The sequence below is a fragment of the Syngnathus typhle genome, linkage group LG5, assembly GCF_033458585.1.
Source record: "Syngnathus typhle isolate RoL2023-S1 ecotype Sweden linkage group LG5, RoL_Styp_1.0, whole genome shotgun sequence".
Taxonomy (NCBI): Eukaryota; Metazoa; Chordata; class Actinopteri; order Syngnathiformes; family Syngnathidae; genus Syngnathus; species Syngnathus typhle.
The window spans coordinates 6,536,169-6,552,866 of record NC_083742.1 but is presented as its reverse complement, the minus strand read 5'-3'; the positions used below and the strand labels follow the sequence as shown (position 1 = coordinate 6,552,866).

Genomic DNA, 16,698 nt, shown 5'->3' with positions numbered 1-16,698 from the left:
TAACATTTGCTATTTTCCAGTCAATACAATTATTTTGTAACTGCAACCCCCTCCCCTGCAAAATAAAACAGATTCCAGATGTTTGGTAACATGCGTTGGTCAAAAATACCCAAGAATCAAGAATGAAAGCAGACTGTTAACCTGGGTTGACATCACTGAGTTTTGAGGATGGGGTCATTTCATGCAAATGCACCACTGCAAGACCCGCCCTGTCTCCACAGGAGGCCAATGAAGGTTTCTCATTGCTATATTGATGATTAATGATAATCTGTACGTCCAAGAAAACATTCTAAAGCTCTGCTTACCTTTTAGCTTTGATGGTTTGTCAGATATCGTCATTTGACCGTTGCTCAAATCAAAATTGATTACTCGGACGCATTGTTGGAAATGGACACTGTGATAATTTGCTTGGATATGGAATTCCACAATTGAGGGTTGTCAACTTAGAATTTGTAAGGATTCCAACTATTTGTTTCGAAGCGGGGGGAAAAAAAAAGTCCCCTTAAGGCAGTGCTTCTCAATTATTTTCTGTTACGCCCCCCCTTAGCAAGAAGAAAACTATTCGCGCCCCCCCTTAGCAAGAAGAAAACTATTCGCGCCCCCCCCCTCCCCACCGTGACTATCCTAACTTGTCTTGTAAGTCGTAAAATGTTGCACTGTCGCAAACGTCACAGAAGTAACAATGAGAGCGCCACTGCCCCCTGCTGGGAAGATGCGCAATTACACTTTATTCTAGTACTGCAAAAAAAAAGCCTGTTCCCCAGGGTCACACGCGCCCCCCCAGGTATAGCACGGCGCCCCCCAAGGGGGGCGCGCCCCACTATTTGAGAAGCACTGCCTTAAGGCCAGAAAATTGAACACTTAGGTGTTCACAATACATAATAGTAGCATCTGCCGTTGATGCTACAAACCCAAAACTATTCTGTTCAAACTGCTTTTAGTAGCAATCCTGTGAATCACTAAAGTAGAATTTAATTGTATAACCAGTTTCTTTTTTTATTTTTAGGTTTCTTCAAATCTGCAAGGCATGGAGTCTTGCGGCACATTTCAGCTAAGATTTTTTTAGCTACATTCCACAGTTCATTCAAATTCCTCCTTTTTTTATGTCACCCCACCGGACTGGATTTAGGTCTGCACAACAATAAGTTTGTTGGTTTGGAACTAAGGTTTTGCTGGTTTACTTGTTTGTTCGGGCTCACTGTCTCGTTAAAACACCCATTTCAAGGGCATTTTATGTCCTTTTCAGCATAAGACAACAAGACTTCGTCAAGTATTTGGACATATTCAAACTGATACATGGCATGTGTGATATATGGGCCCCACACCATAGTAGGGGAAAAATGTCCATATCACAATGCTTGCACCATCATGCTTCACTGTCTTCACCGTCAACTGTAAATTTGCTTTGCGAGAGATTCTTGCAAATAAATTAGCTTCTCGCAGGCGTCTTCTGTCGCAGCGCTTACAGGTAACTCTAGACCAGTGGTTCTTCACCTGGGTTCGATCGAACTCGCGGTGGTCGGTCTCAGGGGTTCGGCAGAGCCTCCACTGCAGAAGTTGGAACCCACCTAATTTATCGTGTAAATTCGTGATGACGCATGTCTGAACTGGTCTCGCAAAGGCAACAGCAGAAGTCACACTCATTTGGAGGTGTGTCATATGTTTCGTTCATTGAACAAGGTGATGTCCATGCATGGCTCATTCTGTGCACCAGTAAAAAACATCTATGTCTTGAATTTGAAAAAAAAAATCTTATTTTCACAAAAGAGGGGTTCGGTGAATGCGCATATGAAACTGTACCTCCAACAAGGTTATGAACCACTGCTCTAGACTGTTTTTGATCATCCTGGAGCTGATCTTTCTGTTATTCTGGTGGTTATTCTTCAATCCATTCTGATGGTTGTTTTTTGTTGTTTCTTTGGTCCATTCTAAAGCATTGGAGATCATTGTAGATGAACAGCCTTTAATCAAATATTATTCTTCTGAACAATGTCGTGAATGTCCCATTTTCCTTCGGCTTTCAAAGAAAAATGTATCTTCAACAGGTGCTGGCTTCATCCTTAAATAGGGGAGACCTGATCCATACTTGTTTGCGCCACAAAAATTTCAAACTCACTGACTGCCACACTACTGTGAGCACCCCCTTTTCTACTTTTTTTGTTGTTGCAGTGAATGTGTAATGACATTTGATGGAGCAAGGGATAAACAAAAAATAAATTGAGTGAATAAAAGGCAACTTTTGAAAATACCAGATTGAAAAAGGAAACAACTTTGTTTATTCATTTAATAAGTTGCCGGAACTTGAACTTCCAAGCTCGAGTACAGTATTCGATTGAGATGAGGATACAGGCCGAATTCGAATGTTACGATTTTTAGTTTTCACAAAATGATTGCAACATGATGGCAGCTAAGAGGCCTTGAAGATCTTACGCAAATTTTATACAAAGCATGAGCTACTATGCTATTCATAGCCAAAGCCTGCCTTTACCATGATGACGATTAAAAACCGCCAACCGCAATACTAATGAAACTTGATTCAACGAATACCGTGACCCATTTTTTTTCTCCTGAAGAGAACACACATCATCCAAACTAATTACATTTCTCTGAAATCTATGGAAGCCAACAAAATATATTTGCTGCTGAAAAACACAAGTTATACACTTTAAGCGTTATATAAAACCATCAAATAATTGATCATAAAACCTTTTATATCCAAATACGTTTCTCCTCAATGGCCTTGCCTAATGATAATGGCCTTGCCTAATGATAATGTCTGACATGTCATCAACCTTCTCCAGCTCCAAATTCTGCACAGACAGAACATACAGAAAAACATTTTGTCAAATGGGAACAGGGGCATAGCATAGTTGGGAAATTTGAGACAAATCCAGGCCTGTATTTATAAAATAGGCCCTGATTCCTATATTATTTTTAATACATAGTCATCGTTTACAAAAAGTACACCGTATTTTCCGCACCATAAGGTGCACTTAAAACCCTTTAATTTTCTCAAAAAAATGAAGGTAGATCTTTTCATAAGCAATGGCTTTTGTGTGGACCAAATTCTAAAAATCTGTAAAGTTGTTTTGTGTGGCTTTCGTATTATACAGGCCAGACAAACCAATCAGAGTACATTGCCTTTTACGTAGGTCGGGGCAAAAAACAAAACAATCAGAGGACTGTGCGCGACACAGAGTACGTACCTCCGCCGTCATTGATAAACGATTACTATCATTTGTGCAAAGAAAACATCATTAGGACCCTCTAAAATGAGAACGACATCGAGACATGCGTACAAGGCACATTTAGAGCTTTTTGGAAAGCCAGGATCATTGCAGAAGAGCAACGTCACGACAACGAGAACGAACTTGGCATGTTTAATGGAGGACTTGCCCAACTGTTTAATTTGGATACAGAAGATGAGGACTTGGGGAGATTTGCGTATGAATATTGATTAACAATAACGTGAATACAGTAGAGTACATGGTTAAAAAGTAGAATAGAGTACAACCAAACTCATTGTCTTGCTCCCGCAACTTTTTTGTTTTGTTCACTTTAAGTCAAGGCATGCATGCGCCCTATAATGTGGTGTGCCCTATGTGTGGATTAAATACAAAATAGACCCCGGAATTGACAAGTCACCACAAGGTCAGCTTTAGGAAGAAATCACAAGGTCAGTTTTATGAAGAAATACTCACCTTTTCATTTGCAAGATGGAGCAGAGCAACAAACGCCAAAGGTACTGACAAGTTCTGAGCCATTGTATTGGGTAATCTGGACCAGCAGAAAGATTCAGTCTTTAGTAATACAGTATGTTTAAAATTGCTGATTTGTGTTACATCAGAGAAAATTGCTTACTGTGTATTCTTCACTACTATACAAACAACACAATTAACATTAACTTGTGTTATTTATGACTCAGTAAAAACTGAAGAGTAATAAAAAAGTAATTTGTGAACCATTAGTCAGTGAATATTTTTCCTTCCTTAAGGCAGGTAAACTGTGTAAGAAAGGTCTGTTACCTCTGAAGCAATGTCTTTGTGGTCTGGCTGAAGACTTTTTCCCCACAAACTTCTGGTTTCTCTGCATCATCCACTTTCTGGATTGAAATTATTTAAATATAACCAGGTGAACAAACATGCAAAATGATGAATGTGGAGGAAAAAAAATACATAAAAGGTGAACCATTGGCAATCTATCAGGGAACTTTACCTTAGTGGGGTTTTCCGGGCTATCAGTTAGAAGAGTCCACATACTGCTTTTGAGTCGTTTCATGTCCATTTTCTTGGCCGTCTTAGCATAGTTGATTTCTATCTTGTTGACCTTCATGGAGAAAGAAACAATTATTTCCATTCTGTGTGCAGTATACACCATGATTGCAATAACATTTCGATTTGATACAACACAATTTGCTAATTGCAATAGCTGCGATTTAACACGGAGCGTAAAGGAGGCACGAGCAGGCAGAGATGTCATCGCTGGAACTAAAGCCTGCCGTCGACGGTGCATGGAATTTTCGGCGACTCTGAGGCAAATAAAATAACACATTTGATCTGTTTTGCCTCGCAAGGTTAAAACTTCAGTGTGTGCATGTGGGAATGGGGGACTGTCTGTATGTGCAAGTGTGTGGCTGATAAATACGAGTGTCTTTGGTAATGGACAACCTGTCGTGTCAGACACCACAGCAGTCTGATAGTTTTTGTGTGTGTGTTTTTTTTTTTTTTAATAGTACCATGATCATTTTGCTTACTATGATTCTGATTCTATAATTCGTACCATTTCACCTTTGTAAAATGAAACCATAGGTCAACAAAGAAACTTAGTAAACAATTATCGTGAGAAGACGCTTGATAATCACATACTCTATGCGGTTCAGGCACAAGATCTCCATCGCCATAAGTCGAGACGTCTTCTTGTGAGAGCGGTGGAAAATTCTCGCCTGAAGGTTGGGTATCGTCACTGTCGGGAAACCCTTCCATCTCATCGTCACTGTCAGCAGCCTGAAGAGGATGATGGTTTAAGACTGCATGTAAACACTAGGAGGGTTCATTTGTTGTAGCAAGACAAATGTCGACATGACAGTCCTAAGATGTGACGTAAATAATATCACTGATCATGGTCACATTTCTTGTATTACTGGAAAATTCAGTCTATTGAATGAACCTGAAAATAAGCTGTACCCACAAAATATAGTTTTCTTTTCACATATAATGTAAAAAATAAAAAAACAGCATTAAGTAAAATAACAGTCATACTGATGGAACAAGAACATATATGTACAAAGAAAATCTGTCCCGTTTTCGTTTAGATTGAGTGCTCTATGTGCATGAGCACAGCAGAGCTACTAAATACCAATTCAAATGCCAAACTGTGCAGATTCATTTTAAAAATGTTAACGCTTACACTAAACATGGAGGTCATCTGACATTTCATGAATAGAAAAAAACTATTTGATGAGTTTAATAGAAGCTAAAAATAGATGAGAATGCAATATTGCTGGTAGCGGGACAAGTTCAGGGCACGTTTTGGAGAAGCAAACTCAAAATGGGACTTCATACCTGAAGACCAGGGCAAAAGTTGATTGTATCGTTGGGATTGTTGTAGTCGTAATCTCCAATGCCTTCTCCAAGCTCCCCCGAGAGCCTCTTCTGGGCTTTTTGACATAACTACAATGAAACAAAATTCAATGCAATATTATGCTCAGGCACTAATGAGATTTCAAACAATCTCATCTTGTTTCTCATCAATCTTCAAATCAAATGGTTGGAATACATTTGAATAATGCTCATAAAAACAAAAATTATGTTAAATCTGGTCAAATAACTTTTTTCTAAATCCTCGCACGGACGCACGCACGCCTCGCTTGTATTTTTTGCATATATTGTAAATAAAATATCTGTATGTGTGTTGGCTGAGACTAGCAGTATGGCCTCACCGATATGGACGGTTTAAGGTTGAGCTGGGAGAGAACCTCTGGCTGAAACTGCAAGTCGGCTGGGAGAGTTGTTTTCTTGTTGCTGGAACTGAGGGCAGACTTGGTGATAGTGGTGGCAGCCTACAAATGGAAGACGTCATTAGATTGACTTCACATTTACTGTCGTTACGATTCTATACGTATACATATAAAATTACGTTCTTTTGACGATGTTGAACTTTGGTCTGTGTGTGTGTGTTTAGCGTGGGTTTCTGCCCGTTTTGACGATGCAGAAAAAAAAAAAATTATATATATATATATATATATATATATATATATATATATATATATATATATATATATATATATATATATATATATATATATATATATATATATATATATATATATATATATATATATATATATATATATATATATAAATAAAAAAAAGGACGAAACATAAGATTAGACGAACCGCTGTGCTGGTCGGATCTGTAACTGTAGGAAATGTGTAGACGCCGTGTTATTAACAAGTTAATAAATCCAAATGTTTACATATTGTGTTCAGTAGAAACATTGGTAATTAGTTGTGTGGCATTATTTAGGAAAATTATATTTTAAAAAAATGACAGATTTATGCAAAAATACAGGCAAGTCCATAGGGTTCACATATTTTTGTCTTGCAACTGTTTAGGTATATGTTTGCATTTCACAAGTAATAATAGAAATAGCTTAATAACATTTAAGCATAGCCTGCTGCTTTTTTTTTGCAGTTCGACGATGAGACAAATGGTAACTTTCGACAACAAACATTTGTAAGGAAAATACTGTATCGAGAAAATAGTTACTCTTGTGGTACGGAAGTAGGTCTCAAAGTTGACATCCGTGTTGAAGTCTATTTCAAAGGCCTTTTTGGGCTTCTTTTTTCGTGGCTCCTTGTCAGGTAAATGGTCCACTGGTGGGACAAATAAAATAATGTAGTTAATCTGCGTTTTAAACAAACGTGTAAAAGTAAAAAAGACAAACTCTTGCAACAATGACATCTATGATAAGGAAATTATAAACTTCATCAAACAAGCTTGTTAACAAGCCTGCAAGAAAAAAAGATTGTCTAAAATTATATTGTGAACATATTGCACATTTGATGTGTCATTCGCACTACTGTACAGTTGAAATTCATTGGTAAGAAAAGATTCCAGCCAACAGAGTCAAACGATCCCTAAAAGGACAAATTAAAACAATAACTCAAGCTAATTTGCACCAAAGAAAGTTGGTTTCATCTGACAAATATATTTGCATAACCGTAATTGTTTTTCCCCTGATTTGAAATTACTTACACTTGTGTTTTGGCTTGAACTGCCAGTAGCCCGGTCCGGCCCACGCGGCCATTGTCCTTGGGCTGAAGTACGAATACTCCCTGGGCTGAGAGGACAGCTGCAGACACATAGTGGTGATATCTCCCTCTCCAATTGGTATCACACCGCTACAACACCAAAGAAAGGAATGAGATTTTTTTTCTTCTTTTTTCTCTGAGAAGAAATATTTTGTGGTATCTGGTGAAACAATCTCCTTGCAACAGGTGATATTTACAGAATTCTGTAAGCAGCAAGATTTCATTGAATAGAAGACAAAAATGCTTGCTTGTTGCTCTCACCGTCCTCTTCCAGAAACAAAAGGCTTGCAACCGTCTTTATGTTCTTTTGGCCCCTCCTCACAGTCACCCTGCTCCTCTTCGTAGTCTCCATCAAATTCAGGGCAATCTTCTTCATCAGCTTCTGGTTCAGGCTCAGCATTGACGTCGAAAACGTGTTCACCCTGCTTCATTTTCTCCAAAAGTTGGTTCATTGTCTATAAGGGGACAAAAATGGTTGAATCAAGATTGCAGCTTGGATGTGTAAACTTCCACTCCAACAGTATTCAGTTATTTATTGGTTTTCTACAAAATAATACCTTCACCACTGTCTGAGCATTGCTATCCACTAGCTGGTTTCACCTTCTCTAAAGTCTAGTCTGCTTTCATATACCAAATTGTCAGGTGCGCCGAGGCCGGATAGAAGAAAACAACCTGGGTCCACCAACCATGGTGTGGTCTGGTCTGCCCAATTCCCAAAAACAATGGCACTTGCACCGTGTTGTTTTCCTGCTCTCAATGCATTGTGGTCTATTTTCAACTTTTGCGTGAACATCAACAACATCAATGGTCATTACTTTTCCAAGTGCATTGTGAGTTCCCAACATTTTTGCTTGGACATTCGGACACCCTTGAAAACGGCATAAGCCTTTAATAACTGAAATTTGAAATTTCTTATTTCAAGCCTGGTTGACAAGATGTTCCACCCCATTCTGAGTACGCATTGATGTGTTATAAGTTATAATAACACCCCTGATAAACAGTCAGTGTGGCATATCTTGACTTGGTAAGATCTGTCCAGTTTTTTTGTGAAAACTGTGTGATGTATAAAACCCTCTTCAGGTCTCCTAAAGATTTTCAAGAGAATTCAAAAACACTCTTCTTTTGCTAACCTGGATATTTATTTTGGGCCATTATTGCGTCAAGTATATAGGTACAATTTTCCAGGAAACCTTGAATATGCTAATATATTGTAGTTACACTCAATACTTTTGTATTTAGTAGTGGACGTGAACTCCACTGCAAACTACAACTACAATGGTCGATAATCGATTCTCTGACCTGCTCAGGGTTCCAGCTTGTGAAGGAGAAGTCCTTCAGAGAGGGGCAGATGTCGCTTTTCTCCTGAGACCGCTGCAGTCCAGCTTTCAAAATGACATCACAGACATATGGTTAGAACCGCAGGTTACACAGCAATTGAAACATATCAAATACTACATACAAGAGCGACAAAGAAATATTACTAAGGCTGAACTAGTTCTTTTTCTTCTTTCTTACCCATAAATGGGGATGTAGGGACCGTCATAGCAGGTGGGGGAGAGTAGGAGGATGTAGACTGCAAAAGGGTCATGCGGGATGGAAAGAGCAGCTCACAGCGATTGTTTTCACTGAAGAGAACCGACAGGAAGACCCCAGCTGTGCTACTTTCATCAAAGGATGATGCCATGCGATGAAACATGGGGTCTATCTAGAGGGGATAGATACAACAGTCAAGACAAAATATATATATATATAATAACAAATAATAATAATAATATAATAACTTCAAAACGTCTTTGGTAAATGTCCAAAGACAAGATGTACACACGAAAAATCTCCAGTTATGAATGCCATTTGAACAGATTCAGCAAATGGCAGTACCTCACACTTCCTCTCCGACTCAGCACTATTTAAGTTGCTCAGATTCTGCTCCACTGTCTTCTTAGGGGGCCTTTTCTTCTTTGGCTGCTTGGTTGTTACTACACCATCTTCATTTTGCTCTTCCTCTTTGAGTCCATTGTCTATGGTTGCACACATAGGCCAGTGAGATGTTTTACTTTAGTTTTTTTTTTTTTTTACTCTGGCAAAAATCATAAGCAGACAGCTATGGGAGTAGCTGTTTGTTTAAAAATAATTCAAATTGCATGTAATCACAGCAATGAAGCACTGACCATCTCCGGGTTTGGTTTCAGCCCCGAGGCCACCGAGTACTCTGTAGGCATCAGCATGAACTGCATCCACCCTCACAGCATAGATCTTGGTACTGGCATCCAGTGTCCCAGCTGCCACCTGGAAGCAAAAAACACTCAGTGCTTGTGTGTCATATTCACACGTGACGAATAAAATAAAATAAATGGAATTCTGTAAATTGGGTATAATTGCTTTATCAAGGTAACGGGTCTGGCAACACCAACGTATCAAGCTCATCGACCCAGTTTAGCCAAACCCCTTTGTCAGTGCACATATAATTTTAAGAAAAAGTCACATGACACATACAGCTGCTTCGACTGCCACAGAGGAGCCAAACTGTGTTTATGACACATATGTCAATGGAATGCACAAATCATCCCTCCAAGCCATTGTGATATGGAGCCCATAAAAAAAAAAAAAAAAGGGGTTTTCAGGTGTGTGACGATTTTGGTCTTATATTTGTAGCCAACTAGCTTTTAGCAAAATCGGATACCAACCAACAACATTTCCTTATGTCATCTCGTTCCTCTCACTTTCAGCTTGATCAATCACAATTAAAATCCACTCTGAAGTAACTCTTAGCTTAAATTGTTCATCTTTTTAGCTCCAGGTTACATATCGCATTCATAGAGAGGAATGTCAGGGCTCGAAACTAACGATTGCCCGATTGCCCGGGGCAAGTAGCGATGGCAGACGGGCAAGTAGAATTTTTCCTCACTTGCCCGAACTTGCCCTGCCATAATACCATGTTTTCAAGCTGTAAAAAGACGATTTTGTGCATAATTTCTCGCAACTTCTGCCGCTTCTGGTCCGACATTTTGTTTTCTAGGGAGCGGTTAGTTTCTCGTGTAAGTCTGCAATACATTGATAACGGCAAAGCGCTTCGTAATTAAATGCATGCTCCCTCACCCGTCCCTGGCTCTTCTGCGCCTGCGCACCAGCAGAGCTTGTTTCCGGTTGAATTTTGGTACTACAGTAGACTAGTGTGGTTTAATTGCATCAAAAGTTCTACACTGTATTAAAACAGGCTGCAGGCACAATATGATGGAATAAAAACATATGAAGGCAAAACTTATAGTGTTGTCTTTTTTATTGCAAAAATGTGTCGGGCAAGTAAAAATCCACTCCAAAAAAATTTGGGCAAGTAAAACTTTGTTTCGGGCAAGTAGAATTTTCTCCAACTTGCCCGAGGGCAACTTGGGCAAAAAATAAGCTTCGAGCCCTGAATGTCCTACATATTGTAAACAAAATAACCTCCTCAATGTTGACTCACGTCATCAAATGAGATCACAAGTAAACCTACAAATTAAACACTGGTAAACAGAAATTTGTCATTCTTCTCACTAAATTTATTAATGAAATATTACAAAATAGTGTATTTTTTTTTCTAAATCCGGCTGTTTCATTTTTGGCCATCAAGTTTTCTTTTTAAATAAAATCGAGCCCATGACACCTTGGCTATAGAGCAGCAGGGTAAACCGTTTAAATCCTTTTTTGGGCAACATATCAGGTTTTCTTGTGGGGTAATAAATTAGTTGTTAAACGCAGCTCTATCCTTATGAACTTTTGAGACGCTGATAGGTTTGACAAACCCTGCAGTACAGTATTACTACTGCAGCAGATGTGACTACACTCAAATTAGCTGTTTTTTTTAGTCATCATATTAGATAAATACAAACAATTGAGTTAAAGACTAGTTTTCAAAACACACAATGTAAGAACAAGATGACAAACCTCCAACATACCTTGAAGTTAGTGAGCTCCGAATCTTTCTGTTTAAGAATGTCAGCCATGTAATCAATAAGATGTAGACCGAAGGCATTTTTTGTTGTAATTTTCTACCAAAACAAGAAACACTGTGCGTTAGTGATGAAAACATGAACAATTACTGAGCCATTTCTCTGTAATTGGGCCTTTTTAAGGTCTGCGCAAAAATATGCTCCACTTACATTCTCATTGGAAAGTTTGATGCAGGTGGAGTAATGTTCTGAGATTTGAGCATTGGACAACTTTGGCACAGCGGCAGGTGTCCCCGCAGCACTGGACACAATTTTGACAGCTTCAATTAGCATACAGTCTATACCTTCTCTGCAACTCATGTGATAGCCACTAATCATCCAAACAAGAACAAGAAATAACCTGTGTTCTACAGCGATTTGATGTTCTGGAATAACTAACGAACGCTGATTCGGACACAAATAAAGTGCAGTTGATTGAGTTGGATTTTTCTGATTAGTACTTTGTTGCATCATAACAACATGCAAGAACAGTGGCCTTAATTCCTCAAAGGAATTATTGGGCCATACAAAAAGGAGCTAAACATTGCTTACTACGAGTGATAACATTCACCTACATGCTTTGTATAATAGACTGGCGGCCGCATGTGTGAATTAATCAATCCATATTCCAGTTGACAATTTTGAGCAGGGGTTTCAAACTCATTTTTGTCGCGGGCCACTATGTAGTTACGGCTTCTCTCAGAGGACCATCATAACTGTGAAAGCAAATAAATACTTAATCGACTCAAAGCATTATGACATAATACACAAAAAATTGATAGATTACTAATTTTAGAATCAGAAGTCAAGGATAGCAGTTTGTTCAATTAAATCAAGCTATATTTTTTCTTTTCTTTAATGTTAATAAAGTCAAAGTGTGCTTTATTGTCAATCCTTCATATGTCAAGACACACAAAGAAACCGAAATTCCGTTTCCTCTATCCCACGGTGACGAGACATAGTACACGATAGACATACAAGTAGACGACACAAAATAAAAACAAGAAGGCACAAACAATAAATAAATAATATGAGTGATGAATAAATAATAAACAAATAACCCAATAAATAAGAGGAGCAAAACTGAGCCAGTGTGCATACAGCAGACAGTAAGCATAGCGCAAAGTACAGGACGCTACACAGGATCCTAACAGCCTGCGAGCGGGGTGACTCACATCACTCACAATCATGGTCGCCTTGCGGGTGAGATGGGAGGTGTAAATGTCTTTCAAGGAGAGGAGTGAAGCACCAATAATCTTACCAGCCGTGTTCACTATGCGCTGCAGGGCCTTCAAGTTTTAGTCAGTGCAGCTGCCACCCCAAACAGCAATACAGCTGGAGAGGACGCTCTCAATGGTGCCACGGTAAAATGTAGTCATGACGGCCGGAGGAGCGCTCGCTCGCCTGAGTTTCCGCAGGAAGTACAGGCGGCGCTGGGCCTTCTTCGCCAGTGATGCGGTGTTGGTGGACCAGGAGAGATCCTCACTGATGTGCACCCGCAGGAACCTGCCGCTGCTCACTCTCTCCACCACAGCACCGTCAATGGTCAGCGGCAGGTGTTGGGTGTGACCCAAACGGAAGTCAACAACAATCTCCTTGGTCTTGTCGACGTTCAGCAGGAGGTTGTTGTCCCTGCACCACGTGGTCAGAAGGTCAACCTCCAGCCTGTATTGAGTCTCGTCTCCCTTGGTGATGAGACCCACCAGAGTCGTGTCGTCAGCAAACTTCACTATGCAGTTGTCGCTGTAGGTTGCAGTGCAGTCATGCGTCAGGAGGGTGAAGAGCAGCGGACTGAGCACGCAGCCTTGGGGGGCCCCTGTGCTCAGCGTGATGCTGGCGGAAATTTTGTCGCCAACACGTACCACCTGTGGCCTCTGACAGAGGAAGTCCAGTAGCCAGTTGCAGAGGTAGGTACTGAGGCCCAGCTTGTCAAGTTTGCTGATGAGACGTTGTGGCACAATGGTGTTGAAGGCAGAACTGAAGTCCACAAACAGCAATCTCACATACGAGTCCCTTCTCTTCAGGTGGGTGAGGGCCGAGTGGAGGGCAGAGCAGATGGCATCCTCAGAGGACCGTTTGGCTCGGTACGCAAACTGGAAGGGGTCAATGGTGGTGGGGGGGGGGGGGAGAACGGATCGGATGTGCTCCATGACAAGCCGCTCAAAGCACTTCATGATGATGGGCGTAAGTGCCACGGGGCGGTAGTCATTGAAGCAGGACGGAGCGGGTTTCTTCGGCACAGGTACAATGGTGGCAGCTTTGAAACACGACGGGACGATGGCCTAACGTTATGCAGAAGTATACCCATAACAATAACGACAAATAATACTGTTTATAGTCATGGCAGAGAGTTGGGGGTGCGCAAAATGGCATACATGGATAAAACAGTTTTCTAAAAATAAGAATGAACACATTTGATCTTTGCAGAACACCCTGAGCGCCGAAGAAAGGAGATTCTTTCACTTCTGATTGGAATTTACCTGTGATGTGCAGAGTCATTCAAAGAGGAATCCAAAGCAGTTTGAAGGTCAATTACTCTTGAGCGTCGGCGCTGACGTCGCTCCTTCTCGTCATCGTTGCCGGGGAAGGCTGCAAGTAATGGTGTGCTACAGGCTGCTGGCGATATGCTCTTGTGCTTCATGGATGACGATACCCATCCTTGGTGCAACCGCGAGACAGGTGAGCTGGCCGCACTCATCTTGGCTAAATACAGAGAGCAAATTAGAAACTATGTACATTGTATCAGTCCGATACCAGACTTATTTAGATGTACCTGGCACCATTGTAAGATGCTGATACTGATGCCTATATGAATGGCTGACAGACTGTTTTTATGGATGAACTGTCCACTCTCTCATGTGCAAATTAAGATGCAATTTCGATAAGTCCATGTACGTTTATATGAATGACTGGAGTGTGCTATTAATGTGTTGCTACCAAAATGTTTTAAAACAGAATGTTATTACAATATTAAATGCAGTAGGTAAGGTATATTTTCTTTTTGAATGCAGTACTGTACAGGCAACATAGAGTTTTTCTTCATGTGTATTATACAGCCTAATATGTCTTGTCACCGTGGGATAGAGAAAACGTAATTTCGGTTTCTTTGTGTTTCTTGACATGTGAAGAGATTGACAATAAAGCTGACTTTGATCTGTTTGCTACTTGTTTTTGCACTTGTATGCACAGTACTTATAAATACCACTGATTGGGAGTCACGTATTAAGTAATTTACTTTGCACACATTAACCAATAATGTCTTGTACTATTTCATGTCGAGGGTCATTTTGACAATGTAAAACTGTAGTGTTGATGCAAAGCAGAACTGACGGCATACTTGACAAAAAAATCAGTTCGTGGAACGTCGCGTAAACGTTGTCAAACGGGATTGTAAAATGAAAAAAAGGGTTATGTTAAGATAGCAGAATGAGAAATCACGATATAGTAAACGTGATGGAGCTATTATAGCGACTTTGGAGAAACACAAAAAGCGTTAGCATAATGCTACATTCACACTAAATCGGTTTCAAGCATTTCAGACGGTGCGATTCAACAATCTTTACGTCTAGCACTGTAAAAACAAACGCATGGTTCAAATGCTGTTGATGGACGAAGGAACATACTTTTACGCACAACCTTACCATAAAACGTGTTATTTTCCCTCACGGTATTCTGAAATGTGTAAAATCCAGTGCGGGTTGATATTGGTAAAAACACACCACAATGCTTACTAGCGGCCAAGCGTTTGAATTTTGCGCCGAAACGTTTATTACACGGACACAAATATGGATGGCGCAACGGAAGACTCCTCGTGGTTGAAGCCAGGCGGCGGCCATTTTCCGTTGCCACCATGACTGACGACTTTTCTTTTTTTTTCCGCCTGTTTGAAGTGCGCATTTAAGGCATACCGATGAACTATGCATTGCTTTTCCCAGATTTGTTGGTAAACTTGGATGGAAGAGGATAAGGGACGGTGAAGAAAAATAAGGTTGACAAGATTCCCACTTTTTTCCTTGGAATTCCGACTTTAGTCTCAGAATTACAATATTAATAAGTCACAAGTCAGAATTCTTACTTTAAAGTCAGAATTCTGAGAAAGAAAGTCAGAATCATGTAAACCTTTTTGTTCTTCATACTTATCCATACACTTGCATATCATAGTCGGTGGATTTTATTATATATTTTTTGTCAAGACAAAGAATAACTTGAAAACGCCGGAGAAAAATCGTGTTCGTCAACCGTAGGGATTGGCAACGTAACATGGCCGCCGATGGCTTCAATCCTACCGATGGTGAGCAAATCCATATTTATATATATCCGTGTTTACGTGACAGTACAACGCGTGGCTACGTCATTCTGCTGTTGATTTTTTTTTGAACAAAGTAACTCCCGTCCCCGTTTATGATCATATATAAACTTAACTCGTCTTTGACATCTCTTGATGTACATTTTAAAATGGGACATTGGCTTAATTTTTAATTCCATGTTCACGCATAATCTGAAAAGGACAAAAAGTGACACAATTAAATAAATATACCATTGTGGCAGAAGGGGGGAACACGTCTCTATTTCATTCATGTCTGACAACAACTGTGGCTGCTGGCTAGAGACAACTCATCAAAGATACAGAGAGCATAACGTCACAAAGGACAAACACATTGCCCCACCACTAAAAGTAGGCTTGCAGTTTTCCTTTCTTTGTTTTTTATTACTGGGACCTGGCCAGTAACCCTCTGTCATACTATAGACAAGGAGTGAGATCTGATCACACTATTCGGTTAGCTAAATACTCACAAATTCTTTCTTGCATAGGTCCTAGTTCCTGATTCAACATTCAATTTAGCCTAGTGCAAACTTCCTAAAAAATGTACATTCCATCAGATAGAATTGGAAGGATAATGAACATTTCAGCAGCAAGATTAGGATCCCACATAAATAGTACTGTAAACGTCAGACTTGTGAAAGAAAATTAATTATATACATAGTTTTGATGGCGTTATAATATTACAATTTACATACGTATCTTGAGCGACCGGTCTTGCGTGCCTCGAAAGACAAGTAATTTGATGTTGTGATTATTGCTGTCACAAGATGGCAGCAGAAGATTATGGTTATATATTGTGTGTGTGTGTGTGGGCATGCGTGCGTGTGTGTGTGTTGTTAATCAGGACTAGAAACAGGAGACATTGAATAACTTGTTTGCAATTAGGTCTTGCAAGGAAATTCAGATCTTTGGGTGAGAGTGAAGAGAAAGGATGATCTGTTTGTCCAATATCTGTTCTTTTTTTTGGGGTCCTGTTTCAGGTCACCTGGGAGTCAGGGTGCACTCTGAACTAATTACCAGTCAATCACGGGGTGATTGTGCAGCATTCACCAGAAATTGAGCCTAGGTCAGTTGTATGAAAGGTCGTGATGTGAAC

At 40.0% G+C, this 16,698-nt stretch overlaps 1 protein-coding gene across 2 annotated transcripts; it reads right to left on the bottom strand.

Moving 5' to 3' along the window:
• Window positions 1-2,253: 2,253 nt before the first annotated feature.
• On the bottom strand, window positions 2,254-16,316 carry ncaph (non-SMC condensin I complex, subunit H). Of its 2 annotated transcripts, none has more exons than XM_061277957.1 (18): window positions 16,298-16,316; window positions 13,759-13,981; window positions 11,450-11,540; window positions 11,246-11,338; window positions 9,482-9,599; window positions 9,192-9,331; window positions 8,829-9,018; window positions 8,613-8,695; window positions 7,575-7,768; window positions 7,258-7,403; window positions 6,769-6,875; window positions 5,939-6,058; window positions 5,562-5,669; window positions 4,866-5,003; window positions 4,216-4,326; window positions 4,026-4,102; window positions 3,702-3,777; window positions 2,254-2,810 (listed from the first exon to the last, which is right to left on the bottom strand). In XM_061277957.1, the coding sequence occupies exons 2-18, from the start codon at window positions 13,974-13,976 to the stop codon at window positions 2,745-2,747; spliced, it is 2,076 nt and encodes a 691-aa protein (XP_061133941.1). In that variant the 5' UTR covers window positions 13,977-13,981; window positions 16,298-16,316; the 3' UTR covers window positions 2,254-2,744. The 2 variants fall into 2 exon arrangements, with proteins under 2 accessions (XP_061133941.1, XP_061133940.1); XM_061277956.1 differs by lacking the exon at window positions 16,298-16,316 and adding an exon at window positions 14,920-15,061.
• Window positions 16,317-16,698: the final 382 nt, after the last annotated feature.